Source organism: Epinephelus fuscoguttatus, linkage group LG15 (genome assembly GCF_011397635.1).
Source record: "Epinephelus fuscoguttatus linkage group LG15, E.fuscoguttatus.final_Chr_v1".
Classification (NCBI taxonomy): domain Eukaryota; kingdom Metazoa; phylum Chordata; class Actinopteri; order Perciformes; family Serranidae; genus Epinephelus; species Epinephelus fuscoguttatus.
Window position 1 is genome coordinate 23,794,407 of NC_064766.1, and position 16,733 is coordinate 23,811,139.

Consider the following 16,733-nt stretch of genomic DNA (forward strand, 5'->3'; position numbering starts at 1 on the left):
ACACTCACAAACAAATCCTTAAATTAAAGCTTCTACAAGTGAATAGCTGGCTTCTTTATGTCACTGCTCTTTGGAGTGCAAAGACTCAATTTGTGCTCCATTAACTAACGTCAGAGAAAAGAAAAGTGTAGAACATAATGTGAAATAAACTTAACAATAAGGTGAGGTCAGAATTATAATAAAGTCACATCAGCAGCTCCATCCATGATTGTTTTTTCCACTGCACAGGATCAAAAAGTATATTCAAATACTTGGCACAGCGTCTTAATGGCAGATAGTCTTAATGGTTTCACATCCAAAAAGTTCAGAAGGTGTCAGCATACAGCGGCGGGGGAGGAAGAAACTCCAGCTCTGTGAAGTCAACCTCCTGTTCACTGTCATACAAAAACACATCACAGTTCATGAGGAGGATGCCAAACAACCTGAAGTACTGGCTGTGCAATCTATAAGTGCTGATATAAATAAAGATCAAACAGCGGCAAGCTTCACTCGCTGTTTAGAGGGAAACCTGTCAACACTTACGGATATGGAGGCTCCTCAACAGCACACAAGAAGCCTGGATAAAGACGAGCAGATACAAATGTCACGTTAACTTTGAACTGTCTCTGCACCATGTCTCCAGTTTACAGCGATCAGATAAATGTACCCTACAAGTGATTTTCCATTACAGGCAGGACGCCATGCTGACTGTCCTTAAAGAGATGTGTAAGCACCGTCCTCTTAGCTTCACCATTATCAGTGAGAGTAACACAAGTGGTGACGACAGTGGAGTCATGGAAAAGAAAATAAACTCTGTAAACTTACTTGATGACTCAGCACTTTGCAAAGGTTAGCATGGATAAAATGAGGAAAAGAAATTTTAATTTGAGGATTGTTGAGAACAGATTTTGAATATGACAACTTCAGTGGACATAATAAGATAACTTTAATACTGTACTTTGTAGGTGTAGGTCCGCCACCGTCAAGGACGTCACCAAATTCATCTTTGCCATGTTGAAAGAAGATGGCTAGTTTCTGCAGGGCCTCATGTCTGGTCCTGAAGGTGGAAGACAAGAAACTGATTAGGAAAAAATTAAACCAATCATTAGTATCGTCTTTCATCTCTACCATAGACTGTATTTAAAGATGGACGACATGACAGCTTCCCACAAGTGAAGCCAAAACATCTCTATTATCGCCTCCTGGTGGCTGGCTGCAGTACAGCTCTTAAACCCCGCTTCCTCCATGTTTGCAAATGGGACATAAACCAAGCTAATAGACTTAAGTACACATCACATACATTTTTTCCCAAAGATGGTTTCTGTCATTTTTACGCTGATGTTTGTTCAAGTGTTTGTTTTTCTGATAGGTTTGGTTTTAATTACTTTTTAAATGCAATGAAAAGGGGTTTGATGCCACGAAGTTGCGTAGCACAGCAGAGGACGTACTTCCTGTGGCAGCTGAAGAAGTTCAACCAGCCAAAGACAATGATGGTGCACCTCTACACTGCCATCATGAGTCCATTATCACCACCTCCATCACAATCTGCTGCCATAGTAAAAGACAAGGGCAGACTGCAACATATTGTGATTGGCTGCAATCTGCCGCCCCTGTAGGACCTGTACATTTCCAAGACCTTGAGGCGAACAAGAAAAACTGTGGATGACCCCTCTCACCCAAGACGCAATCTCTTTGTTACACTCCCCTCTGCCAGGAGGCTGCAGTCCAAAACCTCACGCCACAAAAGCAGTCTCTTCCCAACTGCAGTGCGCCTCATTAAAGCACATCTAGGACTATTATCTCTGCGTGTATTTACTCTACTGTGATCTTTTGCACATCCTGCACAAAACTGTACAGCTTATTCTCAAACAGATATCTTATCTACACTCCCTGAAGAAATATAATTATATTTTTGGAAAAATATGTTTTTTGGATGTGTGTTTGAAGGATATATCCAGGATGTCAAACTGACTCAGCAGCAACAACAGGTTAAAAAGACAAAGATAGTTAGAAGCTAAAGCCGAACTATAGGCCATGGATCACAGTGTAAAAGTGAACCACCACATCACTGCTGATCGCCACAGAAGACAATGAATATAAAGGGAAACTTTGCTGATATTGAACCAGCTGTGTGGCATCGCAGTGTGTGCAGATTAACGGTGTTTGGCTTCGCCCCCATGCCGCTGATAGCACCTAGACCTCTGCTGGAAGTCAAACAACATTCATCTGTGCACAATGCGATGACACACAACTGGTTGAATATCAGCAAAGTTTCCCTGCTTCCCTTCACTGGTTCCTGTACAGCAGGGTCGGTCTTTATTCACTGTTATAATCATTAAAAAGCAAAAGCAGCATGTGTATACATTCAGTAGGCTATATCTTCAGTAGCTAGCGAGCTAACCCTACACTTTTCAGGGTTTGATTTTAGTTTTGGAACAGGGAAGAAACGTGTATCTTTTTCCAACCTCTCCAGGTAACGAGTATCATTAATACACGACGTGCCCCAGGCACAACATTTAGCTCCAAATCCACAAAACCAGCCTGAAAATGAAGGAAATCTGAAATGATTGCGTTAGAGCTGTGTTGTCGTCGGACCCTGGTCTGAGCCGGCCCAATGCTACATCATAATTGGCCAGTCCGCATCAGAAGGCGGATGCCAGATCATCGCTACTAAGCAGACTCTGGCTCCAAATGATGTCACCAGCGCAATAAATTTTGGCTTTATTTTTGTCCAGTGGGAAGTGTAGCTCCGTCCTCATTTTTATTTACAGTCTTTGATCTCTACTATAATCATACAGAGGACCAATGTACAATGTTTGCCATTATCAACTCTTCTTTCCAATGTTTATATTTAGTTACTCATGAAGAAATATAAAGGTGAACACATTCATCATTTGAATACTCATCACCTTGAGAAGAGGTGCATGTAGAAAGATTTACATACATATGGCTGAGCAGAAACGTGACCAGGTATGTGTTTTGTAACTTACTGTGTGTGCAGGTCTTCCAGGTTGGCATCGCTCAGAGTGTGCTGGGCGCTGACATGACCACATGCTGTCAGAGCAAACACATGAAGGGCAGAGGTGGGTGGGTGGGTAAGTGAGGGAGGGATGAGGGTGAGTTATGCAAGGACAGTAAGACAGAGGAGGGAGGGAGTAAGGAAGCGGCAGCGTAAAAGTGCACATCAAAGGCATGTTACAGTCTGCCATATGTCAATGCATAATATAAAACAACCACAGGCAGAGCTTGCTTTAAACCAGAGGGCGGAGTGGGGGGAAACCCATGTTCTGTTCTCATGTTTTCACTTCAAAAGGACCGGATATAAAATGTACTCACACATCTCAGGCAGGGAGGCAGTCTGATGGGAAAAGTTACTACACAGAAAGAAGAGAAAGAAAATAATTATATATACTGTGCGCCACATAAATTCGATCACATCTTTTAGGGGGGATTACTTAAATGTACTCTCATGTGGTCAATGGTTTCTGTTATTCTTCTTAGAAACACACTGATCTGAGAGAAACTTTAAACCACAGAACTTACTGGCTTTCATCTGTGGGTGAGAGGGTCTCATCTTCACATGCCCACTCCTCACTGTCATCTGTGACTGTGGAAAAACAAATTAGTTTGATTAAGCACACTGTGCAGAATGATGATAGATGTTTGGCAGGGTGGAAACTACAACTCTCAGCTTAAATGGAATTCCACCACAATCATAAAACAACACATGGCTGTCAAGCAGATGACAACTAGTTAAGTTATTTAGGCCAGGCATTGCCTTGTGTGAGTCACTGGGCTGGTTTCCAACCTCTGTGCTTGTGTTTTCTGTCTGTCAACAAGTCCATGCATTGTATCAACCAGTTAACTTCGGATGTTCTGTATCTATAAGGCTGCAGTGCTTTGAGACGTCAAAGTAACTGATGCAAAGTTAGGGTTAGAGGTGATGGTACAACCAGTCTAACAATGGTAAGTTAACCAAAGAGCTTAAAGGGATAGTTGGGGATTTTCTATGTGGGGGGTGTATGAGGTACCTATCCAAACTTCTTACCTACAGTATTACACTGTTGTTTGGATGATTAACACATTGAAGCCTGAGCAAACATGGAAGAAGGCCATGAGGAATGAAAGAAAAAATGACCCCCCAAAAATTAGCAAGAAATTAGTAAGAAGAGAAAATTATAAACAAGAAAATCAATAAAAAAAAAATGGGGGGAAAAAAAATACAAACAAGGAAATGACCTGGAGAGAGCAGTTCAAATTATCATAATCCTGTGACACATTTTTAAATGTAATGATAATTTTCTACTTTTTTCCTCCTAGTTTAAAAAAAAATCTGCAATTTGTGAGACATTCCTTACCAAGTTGCTCATTATCTTTTTCCCCATGTTTTTCAAAGAAATTGCACCAATTTTCTGAAGGTTCAAAAGTTTGAATACTTGCCAAAGGCGTCTGAAAGCAGCAAAGGAAAAGTGATGTCACTCTAGGTTTTAAAGAGTTAAGGCGCTCAGCACAGCCCGTTTGGGAAAACAGGCAGTACTACCGCCACGGATGCTAAGCAATGTACTGTTATAGACGGGAGCAGCAACGAAATGTATTTTAGCCACCTAAAAATCAGTTTAAGTGTTAGTTTGTGTATGGACAATTAGATGGCAGTAACTGCTTCAGTACCCCATCAGAAATGGCTGTCTGACTCCCAGGCCACACTACCTGCATGTCCTGGAACCTTGTTTTTCATTTCAGTGCCCGTGTTACCAGTTTACAGCAGCCCCACTATGCTGCTCAGCTGAGAAACATCTACGGCAGTGGTTCCCAACTAGTGGGTCGCAGGCCAAAAGTGAGTTGCGGGTCCATTCTGAATGGACCACAAGTGACTGGCAAGCGCATCAAATATCTAAAAAAAAAACAAACAAAAAAAAAAAAAACACTTTATTTTGAAGTACAGTGAATTTCTGGCACAGAGCTTTTATTTTGAAGTGCCGTTTTCTGGTGTAGAGTGAGTGACTAACGCCCCGTTTCCACCAAACTCTTTCGGTATGGTACCTTTGGAACCAAAAGTAAATCAGACGTAGTACCTAGATCCTAGTGTTTCCACTGCAAACAATACCTTTAAATGTGGGCGAGGTTGTTGTCACTCACTGCTCCGTCCAGCACTTACTGTATTTCCTCATCATCGGTGGCACAGAGGGAAGTCTGCACCACCACAGGTTACACACCGACATTTTCAGAACAAAATAAAACAAACTGCCGTGAGAGTCCCTCTCTATGAGATATATGAATAAAGTGTGTTTATGCATTTAGTCCTTCTCAGGCGAGCTCAGGGGTTTAGTGTTGCCGAAGCCCACAGGAACGACGCTCCACAACGCTTTTTTTTTTCTCCAAGTGAGGATTAGAATATATGCAGTTCACATAACCTGGTCAAAATTATTATAAGATCCACTCATTAAAAACTAAAGTAATTGTCAACGTTGTCAGTGAAATTTGAGGTGTTCTGATGGATTCACGTCGTCAACTCATGCAGTAACATTACAAGTTCATGTTCCACCTTAAAAGTCGCTGGCAGTTGGCAGCTGCAGCACTTCAGCAGGCAGTGTGGCCTGGGCATGATAACAGGTGGTGAAAATATTCAAAATATTGCTTACACTTAAACTCATAATGATTTTTTAGGAGGCTAAATAGTGCCCCATCCACAACAGTACATTGCTCACTATGGATAAATACCTCATACAACCCCACTTCAATAATCTGAAATATTCCTTCTAGGTTTTAGTGCAGAGGCTACCGACACTTACAGCTGCTTGTCAGTACAGGGTGGCTAGAGGATCTGCAAAACAAAGAAGAGTTATGAACCAATTTTTGAACAGCAAGCACAGGCTGGTTACAAATCTTTTTTAAATTTAGAAACCAAAGAATTTTATCAGTGAGCTGCCCAGTACCTGCTCCCAATACTGATGGTGTCTCCCTCCACGTTGCCTCCTCGTCCAGCTGCTTGGGCCTTCTTGCCAAGTTCCAGCATTTCTTTGATATTCAGTTCGACATTCATCACTGAAATATAACCGTCTGTAATACCCAGGATAGAGTGGTTACTGAAAACACTGAGAAACTAATGGTGTAAATGTGAGAAGAAAATAAGCCTGTTAAGAATTCCTATTACTTCAATGAGATCACATGTCATTGTTAGCCTGCAAAATTCAGGTGAAGTTAACAAATACTCAAGCTTTAGGTCTAGATCACCACCAGGTATAAACATCCAATGGATTGTTACATTCTGAATCCTGCTTTCACTACTCTTTATCACATGAACACAACAGCAACATGCATCTAAACTCACACTTGTGATTGGCATCTCGGGCCAACCATTTGCCTTTGGGGCAGTTGGTGGTGCGAATGATGCTGACCGTGTCGCCGTTCTTCACTGGCAGGTCATTTTTGCGAACTTTGCTAGCCACCATCACCTTGGCGTGGTACATGGGCTCCTCTTCGCCGGTCACCTAGAGTGTCAAATTTCAGCAAAGAGAGGCTGTGGTTTGGACTGATTTCAGAGTAGCTAAGCAGAGCATTGTTTAACACTGTTCATTGAACATCACTGTGATACTGTGATGTCCATTAAAATTAGAGTTGTACCGATACCAGTATCGCAAATGTCTCAGATACTGCCTAAAATGTGGTTTCAGCGAGTACAGCCCATGACCAATCCGATAGAACGTAATGCCTCACATCATTATGCATATACACGCTACAGGGAAACGAAATGGAAACAGAGTGGAGTTTATAAAGCATTCTACTATAGCCTTCAAAATGTCTTTTTTACCAAATTGTGTGGCTGCACTTTAACCTGTGTCTTGATATGTGTCAACACTGGATAATAATAATAATAAAAAAAGTTTTATGGCATTCATTCTACTATTATGTATTTATTTCTTAATATGTTACATAGAGTTTTAGGAGTTGAGACATACAACAGTTCATATCCCATCCATTTTTATTTTAAGGACTGGTATCAGATCGGTACTCTGTATCTGCAGATACCTACGGTTCAGGGATCCGTATCGGGAAGGAAAAAGTGGTACATCTCTGATTAAAATGCAAGATTTGCCAAATCTAAGGACCTCTATGTGACAGGTGCAAACAGACTCGTCCATCTACCATATGTCGTGGTTGTGCCCAAAATGTGCCCCTTTCTGGTCATCCTCTATTGACAAATCTTCCAAGACTGATGGCTGTAATACAGTACCATCTCATACAACTGCTATTTTTGTTTATTCTCAGTTCCAGATGATTCCAATCTCACTGCTCACACACAGAAAGCCATTGCCTTTTACTCACTATTAGCTAGATGCTCAGTTCTACTTAAATGAAAGGGTGTGTTACCCCTCACATTTCAGCAACCATTTTATTATATCTTCTCAAGGGACAATACCATAGAAATGAAATTTGGATATACTTTAGAGTAGTCAGTGTACAGCTTGTATAGCAGTATAGATTTACTGTCCACTGAAAATAACTCAACACACAGCCATTATTGTCTAAATAGCTGGCAACACAAGTGAATACACCTCACAGTGAACATGTCCAAATTGTGCCCAAAGTGTCAATATTTTGTATGAGCACCATTGTTATCCAGCACTGCCTCTTGGGCATGGACTTCACCAGCGCTGCAAAGGTTGTTGCTGGAATCCTCACTCCTCCATGATGACATCACGGAGCAGGTGGATGTTAGACACCTTGCGGTCGTTCACCTTCTGCTTGAGGATGCCTCACAGGTGCTCGATTGGGTTCAGGTCCGGAGACATACTCAGCCACTCCATCACCTTCCCTTCAGCTTTCTCAGCAAGGCAGTTGTCATCTTGGAGGTGTGTTTGGGGTCGTTATCATGTTGGAAAACTGCCATGCGGCCCAGTTTCCGAAGGGAGGGGATCATGCTCTGCTTCAGGACATGTTGGAATTCAAGTTTCCCTCAGTGAACCACAGCTCCTCAGTGCCGGCAGCACTGATGAAGCCCCAGACCATGACGCTACCACCACCATGCTTGACTGTAGGCAAGACACAATTATCTTGGTGCTCCTCAACAGGGCGCCGACAAACATGCTGGACACCATCTGAGCCAAAAAAAGTTTATCTTCGTCTTGTCAGACCACAGGACTTGGTTCCAGTAATTCATGCTCTTGGACTGCTTGTCTTCAGCAAACTGTTTGCGGCCTTTCTTGTGAGCCAGCTTCAGAAGAGGCTTACTTCTGGGACGACGGCCATGCAGACCGACTTGATGCAGTGTGTGGCATATGGTCTGAGTACTGACAGGCTGACCTCCCGCTTCTTCAACCTCTGCAGCAATGCTGGCAGCACTCATGTGTCCGTTTTTTGAAGCCAACTTCTGGATATGACACAGAGCACGAGGACTCAACTTCTTTGATCGACCCTGGTGAGGCCTGTTCCGAGTGGAACCCGTCTTGGAAAACCGCTGTATGACCTTGGCCACCGCGCTGTAGCTCAGTTTCAGGGTGTTACCAGTCTTCTTATAAGCCTAGGCCATCTTTGTGGAGAGCAACAATTCTATTTCTCACATCCTCAGAGAGTTCTTTGCCATGAGGTGCCATGTTGAACGTCCAGTGGCCAGTATGAGAGAATTGTACCCAAAGCACCAAGTTTAACAGTTCTAATCCATGACACACTAATTTGTATGGTCCAGTCAAGCAGGCAAAAACATTAACATGATGAATAGGACTGGTGGCTTTGCATGTTTGAACAACATGTACAGGTATCACTAGGGCTGTAGTCACTTGTGTTGCCAGCTATTTAGACAATAATGGCTGTGTGTTGAGTAATTTTCAGCGGACAGTAAATCTATACTGCTATACAAGCTGTGCACTGACTACACTAAAGTATATGCAAGTTTCATTTCTATAGTATTGTCCCTTGAGAAGATATAATAAAATGGTTGCTGAAATATGAGGGGTGTCCTCACTTTTGTGAGATACTATAAATAAACAGACACATATTAATACATACACGATAAAATACATATAAAAGAATTAACAAATACATGTTGAAATAGATAAATGCGTAAATAAATAAATATCTTAAATTTATCTCTACATTTTGTACAACTACATTGATTTCTGTAATTCGTTACATGTATGGTAACATGGTAGGAGGTCTTCACCTCTAAATGAAAACTGATCATTACAGGCCTTTTAAAAAGCAAACAAGAGGAAAAAACTGCTCTTCAAAACTGAAAAATGTTTACCCTGTAAGTCATTTTATTGCCTGACTTACTTTGAACTTCTTTTTCATTTCATTTTCCTTCTTCTCCCTTTCTTTCTGCTCCTTTTTCTCTTTCTCCAGTCGCTGTTTTTCCCTCTTCTTCTGCTCTTTGTGGTCAGCAGTGTTGGGACTTTGGCGTTCTTTACTGAAAACAAATCAGACTGTTCAGTGGCAAGAGACTTATTTTCCATCAAGATTACATTTGCCACCTGAAAAATAAACAGAACCATATGCTGGTGAAAAACATGACTGAATAAGATCTTTTTTTAAAGTTGTTTTCAGTGTGAAAACAGAAGGAACGGGCATATATGCAGCTGTATGAGAGGGGAGATGTCTAACATACCTGTGGACATGATTATGGACCAAATGAGCGTGTTCTCCTGATACACTGCCCCTGCAGTTTGATTACAAGAGAAAGCAAAAATCAATGGCTGTCCTCCATCTGGCAAAAACCAATGTCAATGATAAAACACAGGACTTGTATGTTTGAAAAAGGGACATACCATGGATTCCGCGGCCATATGTTAAGAGACGCCTCCTCCTTCTGCAAATAAACACACAGGATTTTTAATTTACCACAGATGATTGTTAAAGAGAGAGAGGCACATTGTTTCTTCACTGCACAGTATGTGTCTCTGAGCATAAACTTCACTGTTCTCTTGTTACTTACTCACTGAGATCATTATATACTCAATTAAATTTAAAAATTAGTTACCGTGTGGTGGTTGTCAGCATATGGATCTGTGAAAATGGTTAACAAGGAAGTTAAACAGGGAAAATTATATGTAAAAAAAAAAACAAAAAAACAAACAGTGACTACATTTACATGTTTATGTGCAGCAGTGCACACTCCAATCAATGTGCCCCAAAGAGGGATGCGCGTCGACTGGTCGATAAAAGGACGCTACCCTTGCTAGTCCACACCAGAAATACTAGTTGATAAACCTGTTTTTAGAATGATCATTTTGCATCTGCACTCACCCAGTGAAAGATTTATTTTCCTGAAGAACACCGTTTCCAATAAATCCCATTTCTTAACTTCTGTTTATTAAGTTATTCTCACATTTAGCAGGATAGTACGCAGTTTTCATGATGCACAGTAAAAAGTGCCACACATTTCAATGGCATTTATAATACGATTTAATGACTGAATTATTGATGATTGAGTTATTTTTCAGACCATAGGCCCGTTTCCACTTAAGAAGTTCCTGGTACTATTTGGGGGGCAGGAACTTTACAGGACTGTCCTCTCGCTCAGCCCTCTCAACTACTGTGCCTCCACTGAGAGAGCGGAGTAGAAGGAAGGTTCCTGTAAAGTGACCGTGCTCTGGTTGTGACGTAATCATTGCGCAACCATTTTGACCAGGGTGACACGGCAAAGAAACAAAGAAGAACAACAACAAAGAAGACGACGCAGAAGTGCGAAGCAGAAGTAAGAAGAAGAAAGCAGACATAAGAAAGACGATTATCAACATGGAAGGAGTTTTAAAAATGCCAGCTATTTTGTCGCTTTCTGTTGACATCACGTTCCGCTTTGAGTATATCCAATCAGCACCAAGTAAACCCCAAGCCCCACCCAGGAGTTTTTCGGGGCCGTTCTAAGTACCTAAACTCTGTCCTTCGGGGGTGGTTCCTGTGGTGGAAACACACGCCAACGGCCCCGGCCCCGTAAAATTACCCCGAAGTTCCTGCGGTGGAAATGGGCCTCATGTCTAACCTTATAAATTGTGCTTATGGAATAAATTTTCCTTGTTTTCTGAGTGCTTTCTTAATTTTAGAAATAGATGGATAGTCACATGTGCCTGTGGATATTCTCATTTATCCAGGTCATAGTTAACTCAGGCAACTGTGACTCCAACGACTCCAATGACCACCGTTGCAGCAGGAGTTTCAACGACCGTCACTGACACACCTTGGTGCACTAACGAACCAATGACATCAGTGGCATTGTGAAGGCCTCCCCAGAGGTTAAATACCTGGGTTTCCACACCAGTTTTTCAGACTAGTTCCAGCCTAGTCTGACAAGCATGAACAGATGAAGCCTCTTGGATAAGAGGTGAAACGTCTTCTAAGACAAAACTAAGTCCAGTTGCATTCGATTCAGTTGCCTTGAGATGACTAATCAAAGTTTCAATTTCCATTTAAATGTCAGATACTTTGGTCATTAGCAACATCCATTGCCCTAAAATGATGTTTATGTCAAGATATGGAAAGTGAAATGGCAGGAGCCACTTTTGCCATTTTGCTTTTTGACTTGACCAACTGTTCATACACAGCCTCCCTCTTTCACTCCTTCAACCACCTCCTTGAAAAGGGTCAGCACTGCTATATTTGTGCATGTGAAAAAACCTGCTGATATCAAAGTCTTTCATAATTTTTAAAAGTAGGTGTGTTTCTCCTTCTGACTAGAAATGTGGGCTTTTCTTTCAGCCATGCCTCTCTGGCCCAGCCTTACAAACTGAACTGACCATAAACAGGCAAGAGGCCGTGTGAGGCATATTCTTAATGTGCTGAATGCATGACTAAAGGATGCTCCATTTGGAAAAAGGCCTGATTCGGAAAATAAACAGAATATGGTGTTTACATGACCTATATCAAATTCAGAATGTGGTCATATTCGGACTAACAGTAGAATATTAGTGTGCTTGTAAACGTAGTCACTGAATTAAGTAAACATTCTTACTCTTCAGACCTCCTTTTCGTTTACGTGAGTGCTGGCCCAAGATCAATTTGTTGATGTTCTCGACGTCCTCGTACACATTATCACATGCTTCATAGTAACTGTCCTGTCCAGATACACTACAGGGGAGCAAAACAAACAAATAGAACGAACAGGAAATATTATAACACACCAGAATGTGACAAAAGTGATCAAAGTGTGACTGTGGATATCACAAAACTCACTTTGGATGTGACTGAAGCCCATTATTCAATGCTGCGTGGTCACCATTGTCTGTTTCCTGTGCAGCAGAGTGAGACTCAGCAGCTCCCTGATCAGTCTCCTCAGCGTGAGGGCTAGAAGGAGGCTCTACGATGGCCTCCTCGCTCTGAGACCACTGCTCTGACTCAGCAGGCTCTGGGAACTCTGAAAGGTTTATTGGTTCAGGGAAGCTGTCTGGGTCGAGGGGGGTTATGTTTGGACTGCCAAGGTTCAGATCTTGGACACAGGTGCTCATTAAGGGCTCGGCGGGATCACACACTGATACATCAGGTTGTGGATTCTCGAAATCGGTGACCCCATGGTCATCTGGTGCAGGAAAGTCAGTGCTGACTAAGTCTAAGGCCTCCAGTTCCAGAGCACCAATGTCAACAGCTTCACCCTCTAACATTTCAATCTCTGTACTCTCAAAGTCTGGAAACTCAGGAGCGTCGAGTACAGAGTTGGAGATGGATGGGAGCTCAGACACTGGTTCTTCACTTGGTGCTTGGCTGAGACCTGGTGACACCTCTAAAATGAAAACAAAAATCAGCACTTGAACATATATATAAATCAACAGGTGATTTCCTTCTTTCAGTAAAATCCTGAATGACTGAGTTGTTTTTTTTCCACCTGGACCTTTATGCTCTGCCATTTCTCCTCTAATCATCACGCTGTAACCTGTGACAGGCTGTTATGATACCACAATTATCACACATTCACATATATGTAGTTTTTTGTCGAGCGTCACGTAGGTTTACATCACCAAAGGTTTATGACAAAATCACTTAATGACACCGACTCCCGTGTGCTCACGGCAAGAGAGGAGAGGGAGAGACGCTGTGCTGCTGCCAGAGGAGCCGCTGAATGAGTTCCCTCTGAGTAGTAAGACACTAAAAGAGTCTGAGAAGTCCGGGACTGTTCATAAAACATTCATGACGCCACAGTTTATTCCACACTACTGAAGCTGCTCCTCCTTTTGGAACTACCGCAGAGTCAGTAATAATTTTGCTTCGGTCATGCGCTGTTGCCGTGGGTAACAGTGTGATGTCAAAATGTCAACAAGCTGAAATTATTAGCAAGCTATCGGTTTTGTCCTGTTCCAGTCTACTGTTAATGTATCAGCCTTTGATAATCCATCTCTAACCTGCAGTACAGATAATACACAACACACGGTATCAAAGTAAAATACAACTTTTTTTCCATCTGCAGCCAGAGAAGCAGGCTAACATACCATTATCTGTGGGTTGGTGGTAACAGCTGAGATCTACTAATGGAGGTCTGGGGGGCTTTGGTGGCAACAGGCCCAGGGACCTCACGTCAGGTAGAGGCTTCTTTGGAGGAGCGGAGGTTGGATGAGGTTCAACAGAGGGAAGAGCTTTACCTCTGTCAAAATGCTTATCCAACGGAGACTCTAGCCATTGGGAAATAAAATAAAATATCGTAACTGCATTAGAAATCGAGTCTATACAAATAGTGTAGAAAGAGAAGGGTGTCTGATGTGGACCAAAAAATGTTTATCACTGGGTATAACTTACTGCGTGATGAGTGGTTTGCTTTGAAGAAAGGTCGGGCTGACAGACAAGCCAGGTGGGGAAAACACGCTGGTGGGGGCACAGGTGGCTCAGGCTCAACACAGTCAGCGTTCTTTGGCAGTGAAGGGAACACCTTGTCTTTTGAGACGTAGTCAGGGGAACGTAAGCTCTTAGGTTTGGCAGAGATCAACACATGACTGCGTGAAAACTTCCTCTTGGCCCTCTCCAAGGTGCTAATGATTTTGTGTTCGGAGTCGACACTTGTATCTGCAGGAGGAGGAGTGACTGGGATATCTGGGCTGGAGAAGGGAAGCTCAGCGGTAGATTGGTCACTGTGAAGAGAAACCCCATCCTCCGTTGTTTGCTTTTCTACAGAGGGCAACTCGCCGGGAGCACTGGAAGGTCTGGTGGTTAAATCAGCATACGTAGGCTCCTCCACATTTTCTGTGCTGACCTTTGATGCCTTGGCAGACTTAAAAGGAAGCAGCAAACCTTTCTTCTTGATTTTAGTTTGTGGCAGGACTTCTTTCCCTGGATCTGGTTCCAGTTTGTGCTCCTTTTTGGATGGCGGTTCTGTCTTTTTCTCCTTCACAGGCAGGACAGGAAGCACCAGAGGCATGTGTCTGTCTTTGAGGGACTGCCTTGTTGTGCTGTCTCCATTAGTAAGCTGGGATGAGGGGGAGGTCTGTTGAGGTTGTGGTGGAAAGGAAATTGGTCGTTTGCCTCCAGATGCCCGCAGCCCATCTCTGAAGATGACCCGGGGAACCACTGGTGTCTTGTTTTCCACAGCGATATTAATACTGCTGACCACAGAGCTGCAGTGACCCCCAGGAGGTGGGAGGTGTTTGGGTTTCTCTGCAACAGCTGGTCGACTGGTTTTGGATTGAGCTAGAAGGGCCTCTTCCTGAAACTTGGCCCTCAGAGCTTTGACGTTCATCAGCCCTTCCTTGAAAAGAAGAGAGAGAAAAATCGAGAATCAGTAGATTAATAGAAATGCCATAACTTTCACAGACAATTTACTAGATGGTTAATTTTGGGAGCCAAACCCCAGTGCTGACACAACATAATTTAAGGGTTGGTTTACCGAAATTACAAAAATTACTCATTCCCTAGGGGTATCTAGTTATGCAGATAGTTTTGGTTTAATATGCTGAGGCTTTGAAACATCTGTCTCTAAGATCTATGTCTTCACCTCGATACAATGGCGATGAATGGTAATTTGTCTTTGAAAGCCTCTTTCCAGAAGTAGAGTAGAGCTTCAATGAGCCACTGTTTAATTGATTTGTCAAATACAATTTAGATGATGGATAGAGACTGAAGCTCTGAAGCTTGTTTCACTCTAATACATCATGTCTGAGCTTGCATCAGATGGGAAATACCACATGAGCTTTAAACGTCATTTGTGCTCCAGGAAGTGCTTCATTCAGTTTGACAGCTTCAATAGTTTTGCAGCTAAACTTGATTATTAATATAGTGATAGATTTGTCTCAATATCATTTGTGTGAGCAGATTAAAAGTCTGTGTGTTAACACGTAGTCTGTACAAATAAAACACCTTCCACAAACACAAATAAAGATTTGTAAACTCACAAAACTATTCTGTAGGGATGCACAGTATTGGCTGGTTCTGATATTTAATTTTAAAGCCAATATGCTAATCCAATACCAATACTGATGAAGTGCATCCCTACTATTTTGCACATGTAAAAACAGATTAGCAAATTCCAAAAATAAATGATATCTGTGAATACTTCAAATTAATTTACAAATAAATAAAAGGCAGCTGTGAATATCTTCCTCAAATTTACTACTTTCAAAGAGATACTAGTGAGTCCAGTCTTCATATATGAATCTCAATTCTAAGACTGCAGATTTTGCAATTTTCCCCTTTATTTTTCCCCATTATTATTTTTTTTTAAAATGTGTCTATTTACAGATCTGTTTTATACTTGCAAAATATTTGTGAGTTTACAAATCTTTTTGCATTTGTGGAAGTTGTTTGGTATTTACAGATTACACATTTACACATGATCTCACACACATAAAGCTGAGACAAATCTATCACCATGCACTATGCTACAGAGAATAACTGAGAAATAATGTCATCTACACTAGGAGACATAATCATGAGTATGAGATTTCTACCTGATACCAAGTAATAAGGTGATAAAATGAATAAGCTAATTAAATCATTCTCCAATCACATCTATCATAAAGTTAAAGCTTGTGAGCCGACAGTGACACTGAGCCTAAACCTACACACACTAGTAAGATACAATAAGGTTTTGGGTCAGCAAAATATTTTATACGTAGGCTTTTTTGATAATGTATTAATTAGTTATTTCGCGATAACCTGTTGCACCACACCATAATGCAGCACATCAATGCAGGATTAAAACTATAAAATCAGAGGGATGTTGTGGTGCTTGAGCCTGTCCAGGAGGGTTGCTGTACATTTTGCAAGCCACCAGATGTTGCTGTGTTTGCTGTGTTAAAACCCCCAAAACTTTAAATCTTTTTTGGCACAAATAGACAGAAAGCCCCAAAGCTTCATAAGGCCTAATAATCAACCAATTGTAATTTTTTAAAATGAGGAATTACAAAATAATCTCTCTCTCTCAAATGTGAACATTTGTTAATGCTCTTATTCTTCTACAACTGTAAACTGAATACATTTGGGGTTCGGACTGATGGGTGGACAATCCAAAAACTTTTTAAGGGCATCAACATGAGCTTTTGGGAATTGCGATAGTCATTTTTCACATTCTTATGACATCCTCTGAAGCAAACAATTAACATATTAACCAAAAAAATATTAGACAGATTAATCGAACGATAAAATAATTGTTAGTTAACAGATCCGCTGTTTTGAATAAAAGATGCTGCTGCTGAATTTTTTAATGTCATTTCTCAATGCTGTGAAGACCAAAGAAGAAATTCTATTTGTAGCCATTGTTTTGAGGTGGAGGCAAATATGAAAACCTGGGTGAATAAAACAACAACTGTCTGAATAGCTAATTCACTTGTACTTCACTTGAGTATTTC

General features: G+C 41.6%; 1 protein-coding gene across 8 annotated transcripts in view; it reads right to left on the reverse strand.

The window, feature by feature from the left end:
• The window catches only part of si:ch211-188c16.1 (uncharacterized protein LOC562677 homolog), a 27,728-nt gene continuing 10,995 nt past the window's right edge, over positions 1 to 16,733 (reverse strand). For 3 of the 8 annotated variants that reach the window (XM_049597265.1, XM_049597261.1, XM_049597267.1), the window contains exons 2-19: positions 13,693 to 14,635; positions 13,389 to 13,568; positions 12,142 to 12,685; positions 11,921 to 12,036; positions 9,953 to 9,978; positions 9,741 to 9,781; positions 9,581 to 9,634; positions 9,250 to 9,382; positions 6,308 to 6,467; positions 5,913 to 6,036; positions 5,769 to 5,800; positions 3,523 to 3,586; positions 3,316 to 3,353; positions 2,970 to 3,033; positions 938 to 1,036; positions 805 to 818; positions 523 to 556; positions 1 to 374 (exon numbers count right to left, since the gene is read on the reverse strand). In XM_049597265.1, coding sequence (XP_049453222.1) covers positions 305 to 374; positions 523 to 556; positions 805 to 818; positions 938 to 1,036; positions 2,970 to 3,033; positions 3,316 to 3,353; positions 3,523 to 3,586; positions 5,769 to 5,800; positions 5,913 to 6,036; positions 6,308 to 6,467; positions 9,250 to 9,382; positions 9,581 to 9,634; positions 9,741 to 9,781; positions 9,953 to 9,978; positions 11,921 to 12,036; positions 12,142 to 12,685; positions 13,389 to 13,568; positions 13,693 to 14,626 — 2,727 coding nt within the window. In that variant the 5' untranslated portion in view covers positions 14,627 to 14,635 and the 3' untranslated portion in view covers positions 1 to 304. Of the gene's footprint in view, positions 375 to 522; positions 557 to 689; positions 725 to 804; positions 819 to 937; positions 1,037 to 2,969; positions 3,034 to 3,315; positions 3,354 to 3,522; positions 3,587 to 5,768; positions 5,801 to 5,912; positions 6,037 to 6,307; positions 6,468 to 9,249; positions 9,383 to 9,580; positions 9,635 to 9,740; positions 9,782 to 9,952; positions 9,979 to 11,920; positions 12,037 to 12,141; positions 12,686 to 13,388; positions 13,569 to 13,692; positions 14,636 to 16,733 lie in introns of those variants that run through there. The other 5 variants (XM_049597263.1, XM_049597264.1, XM_049597262.1 and 2 more) reach the window with 5 other exon arrangements.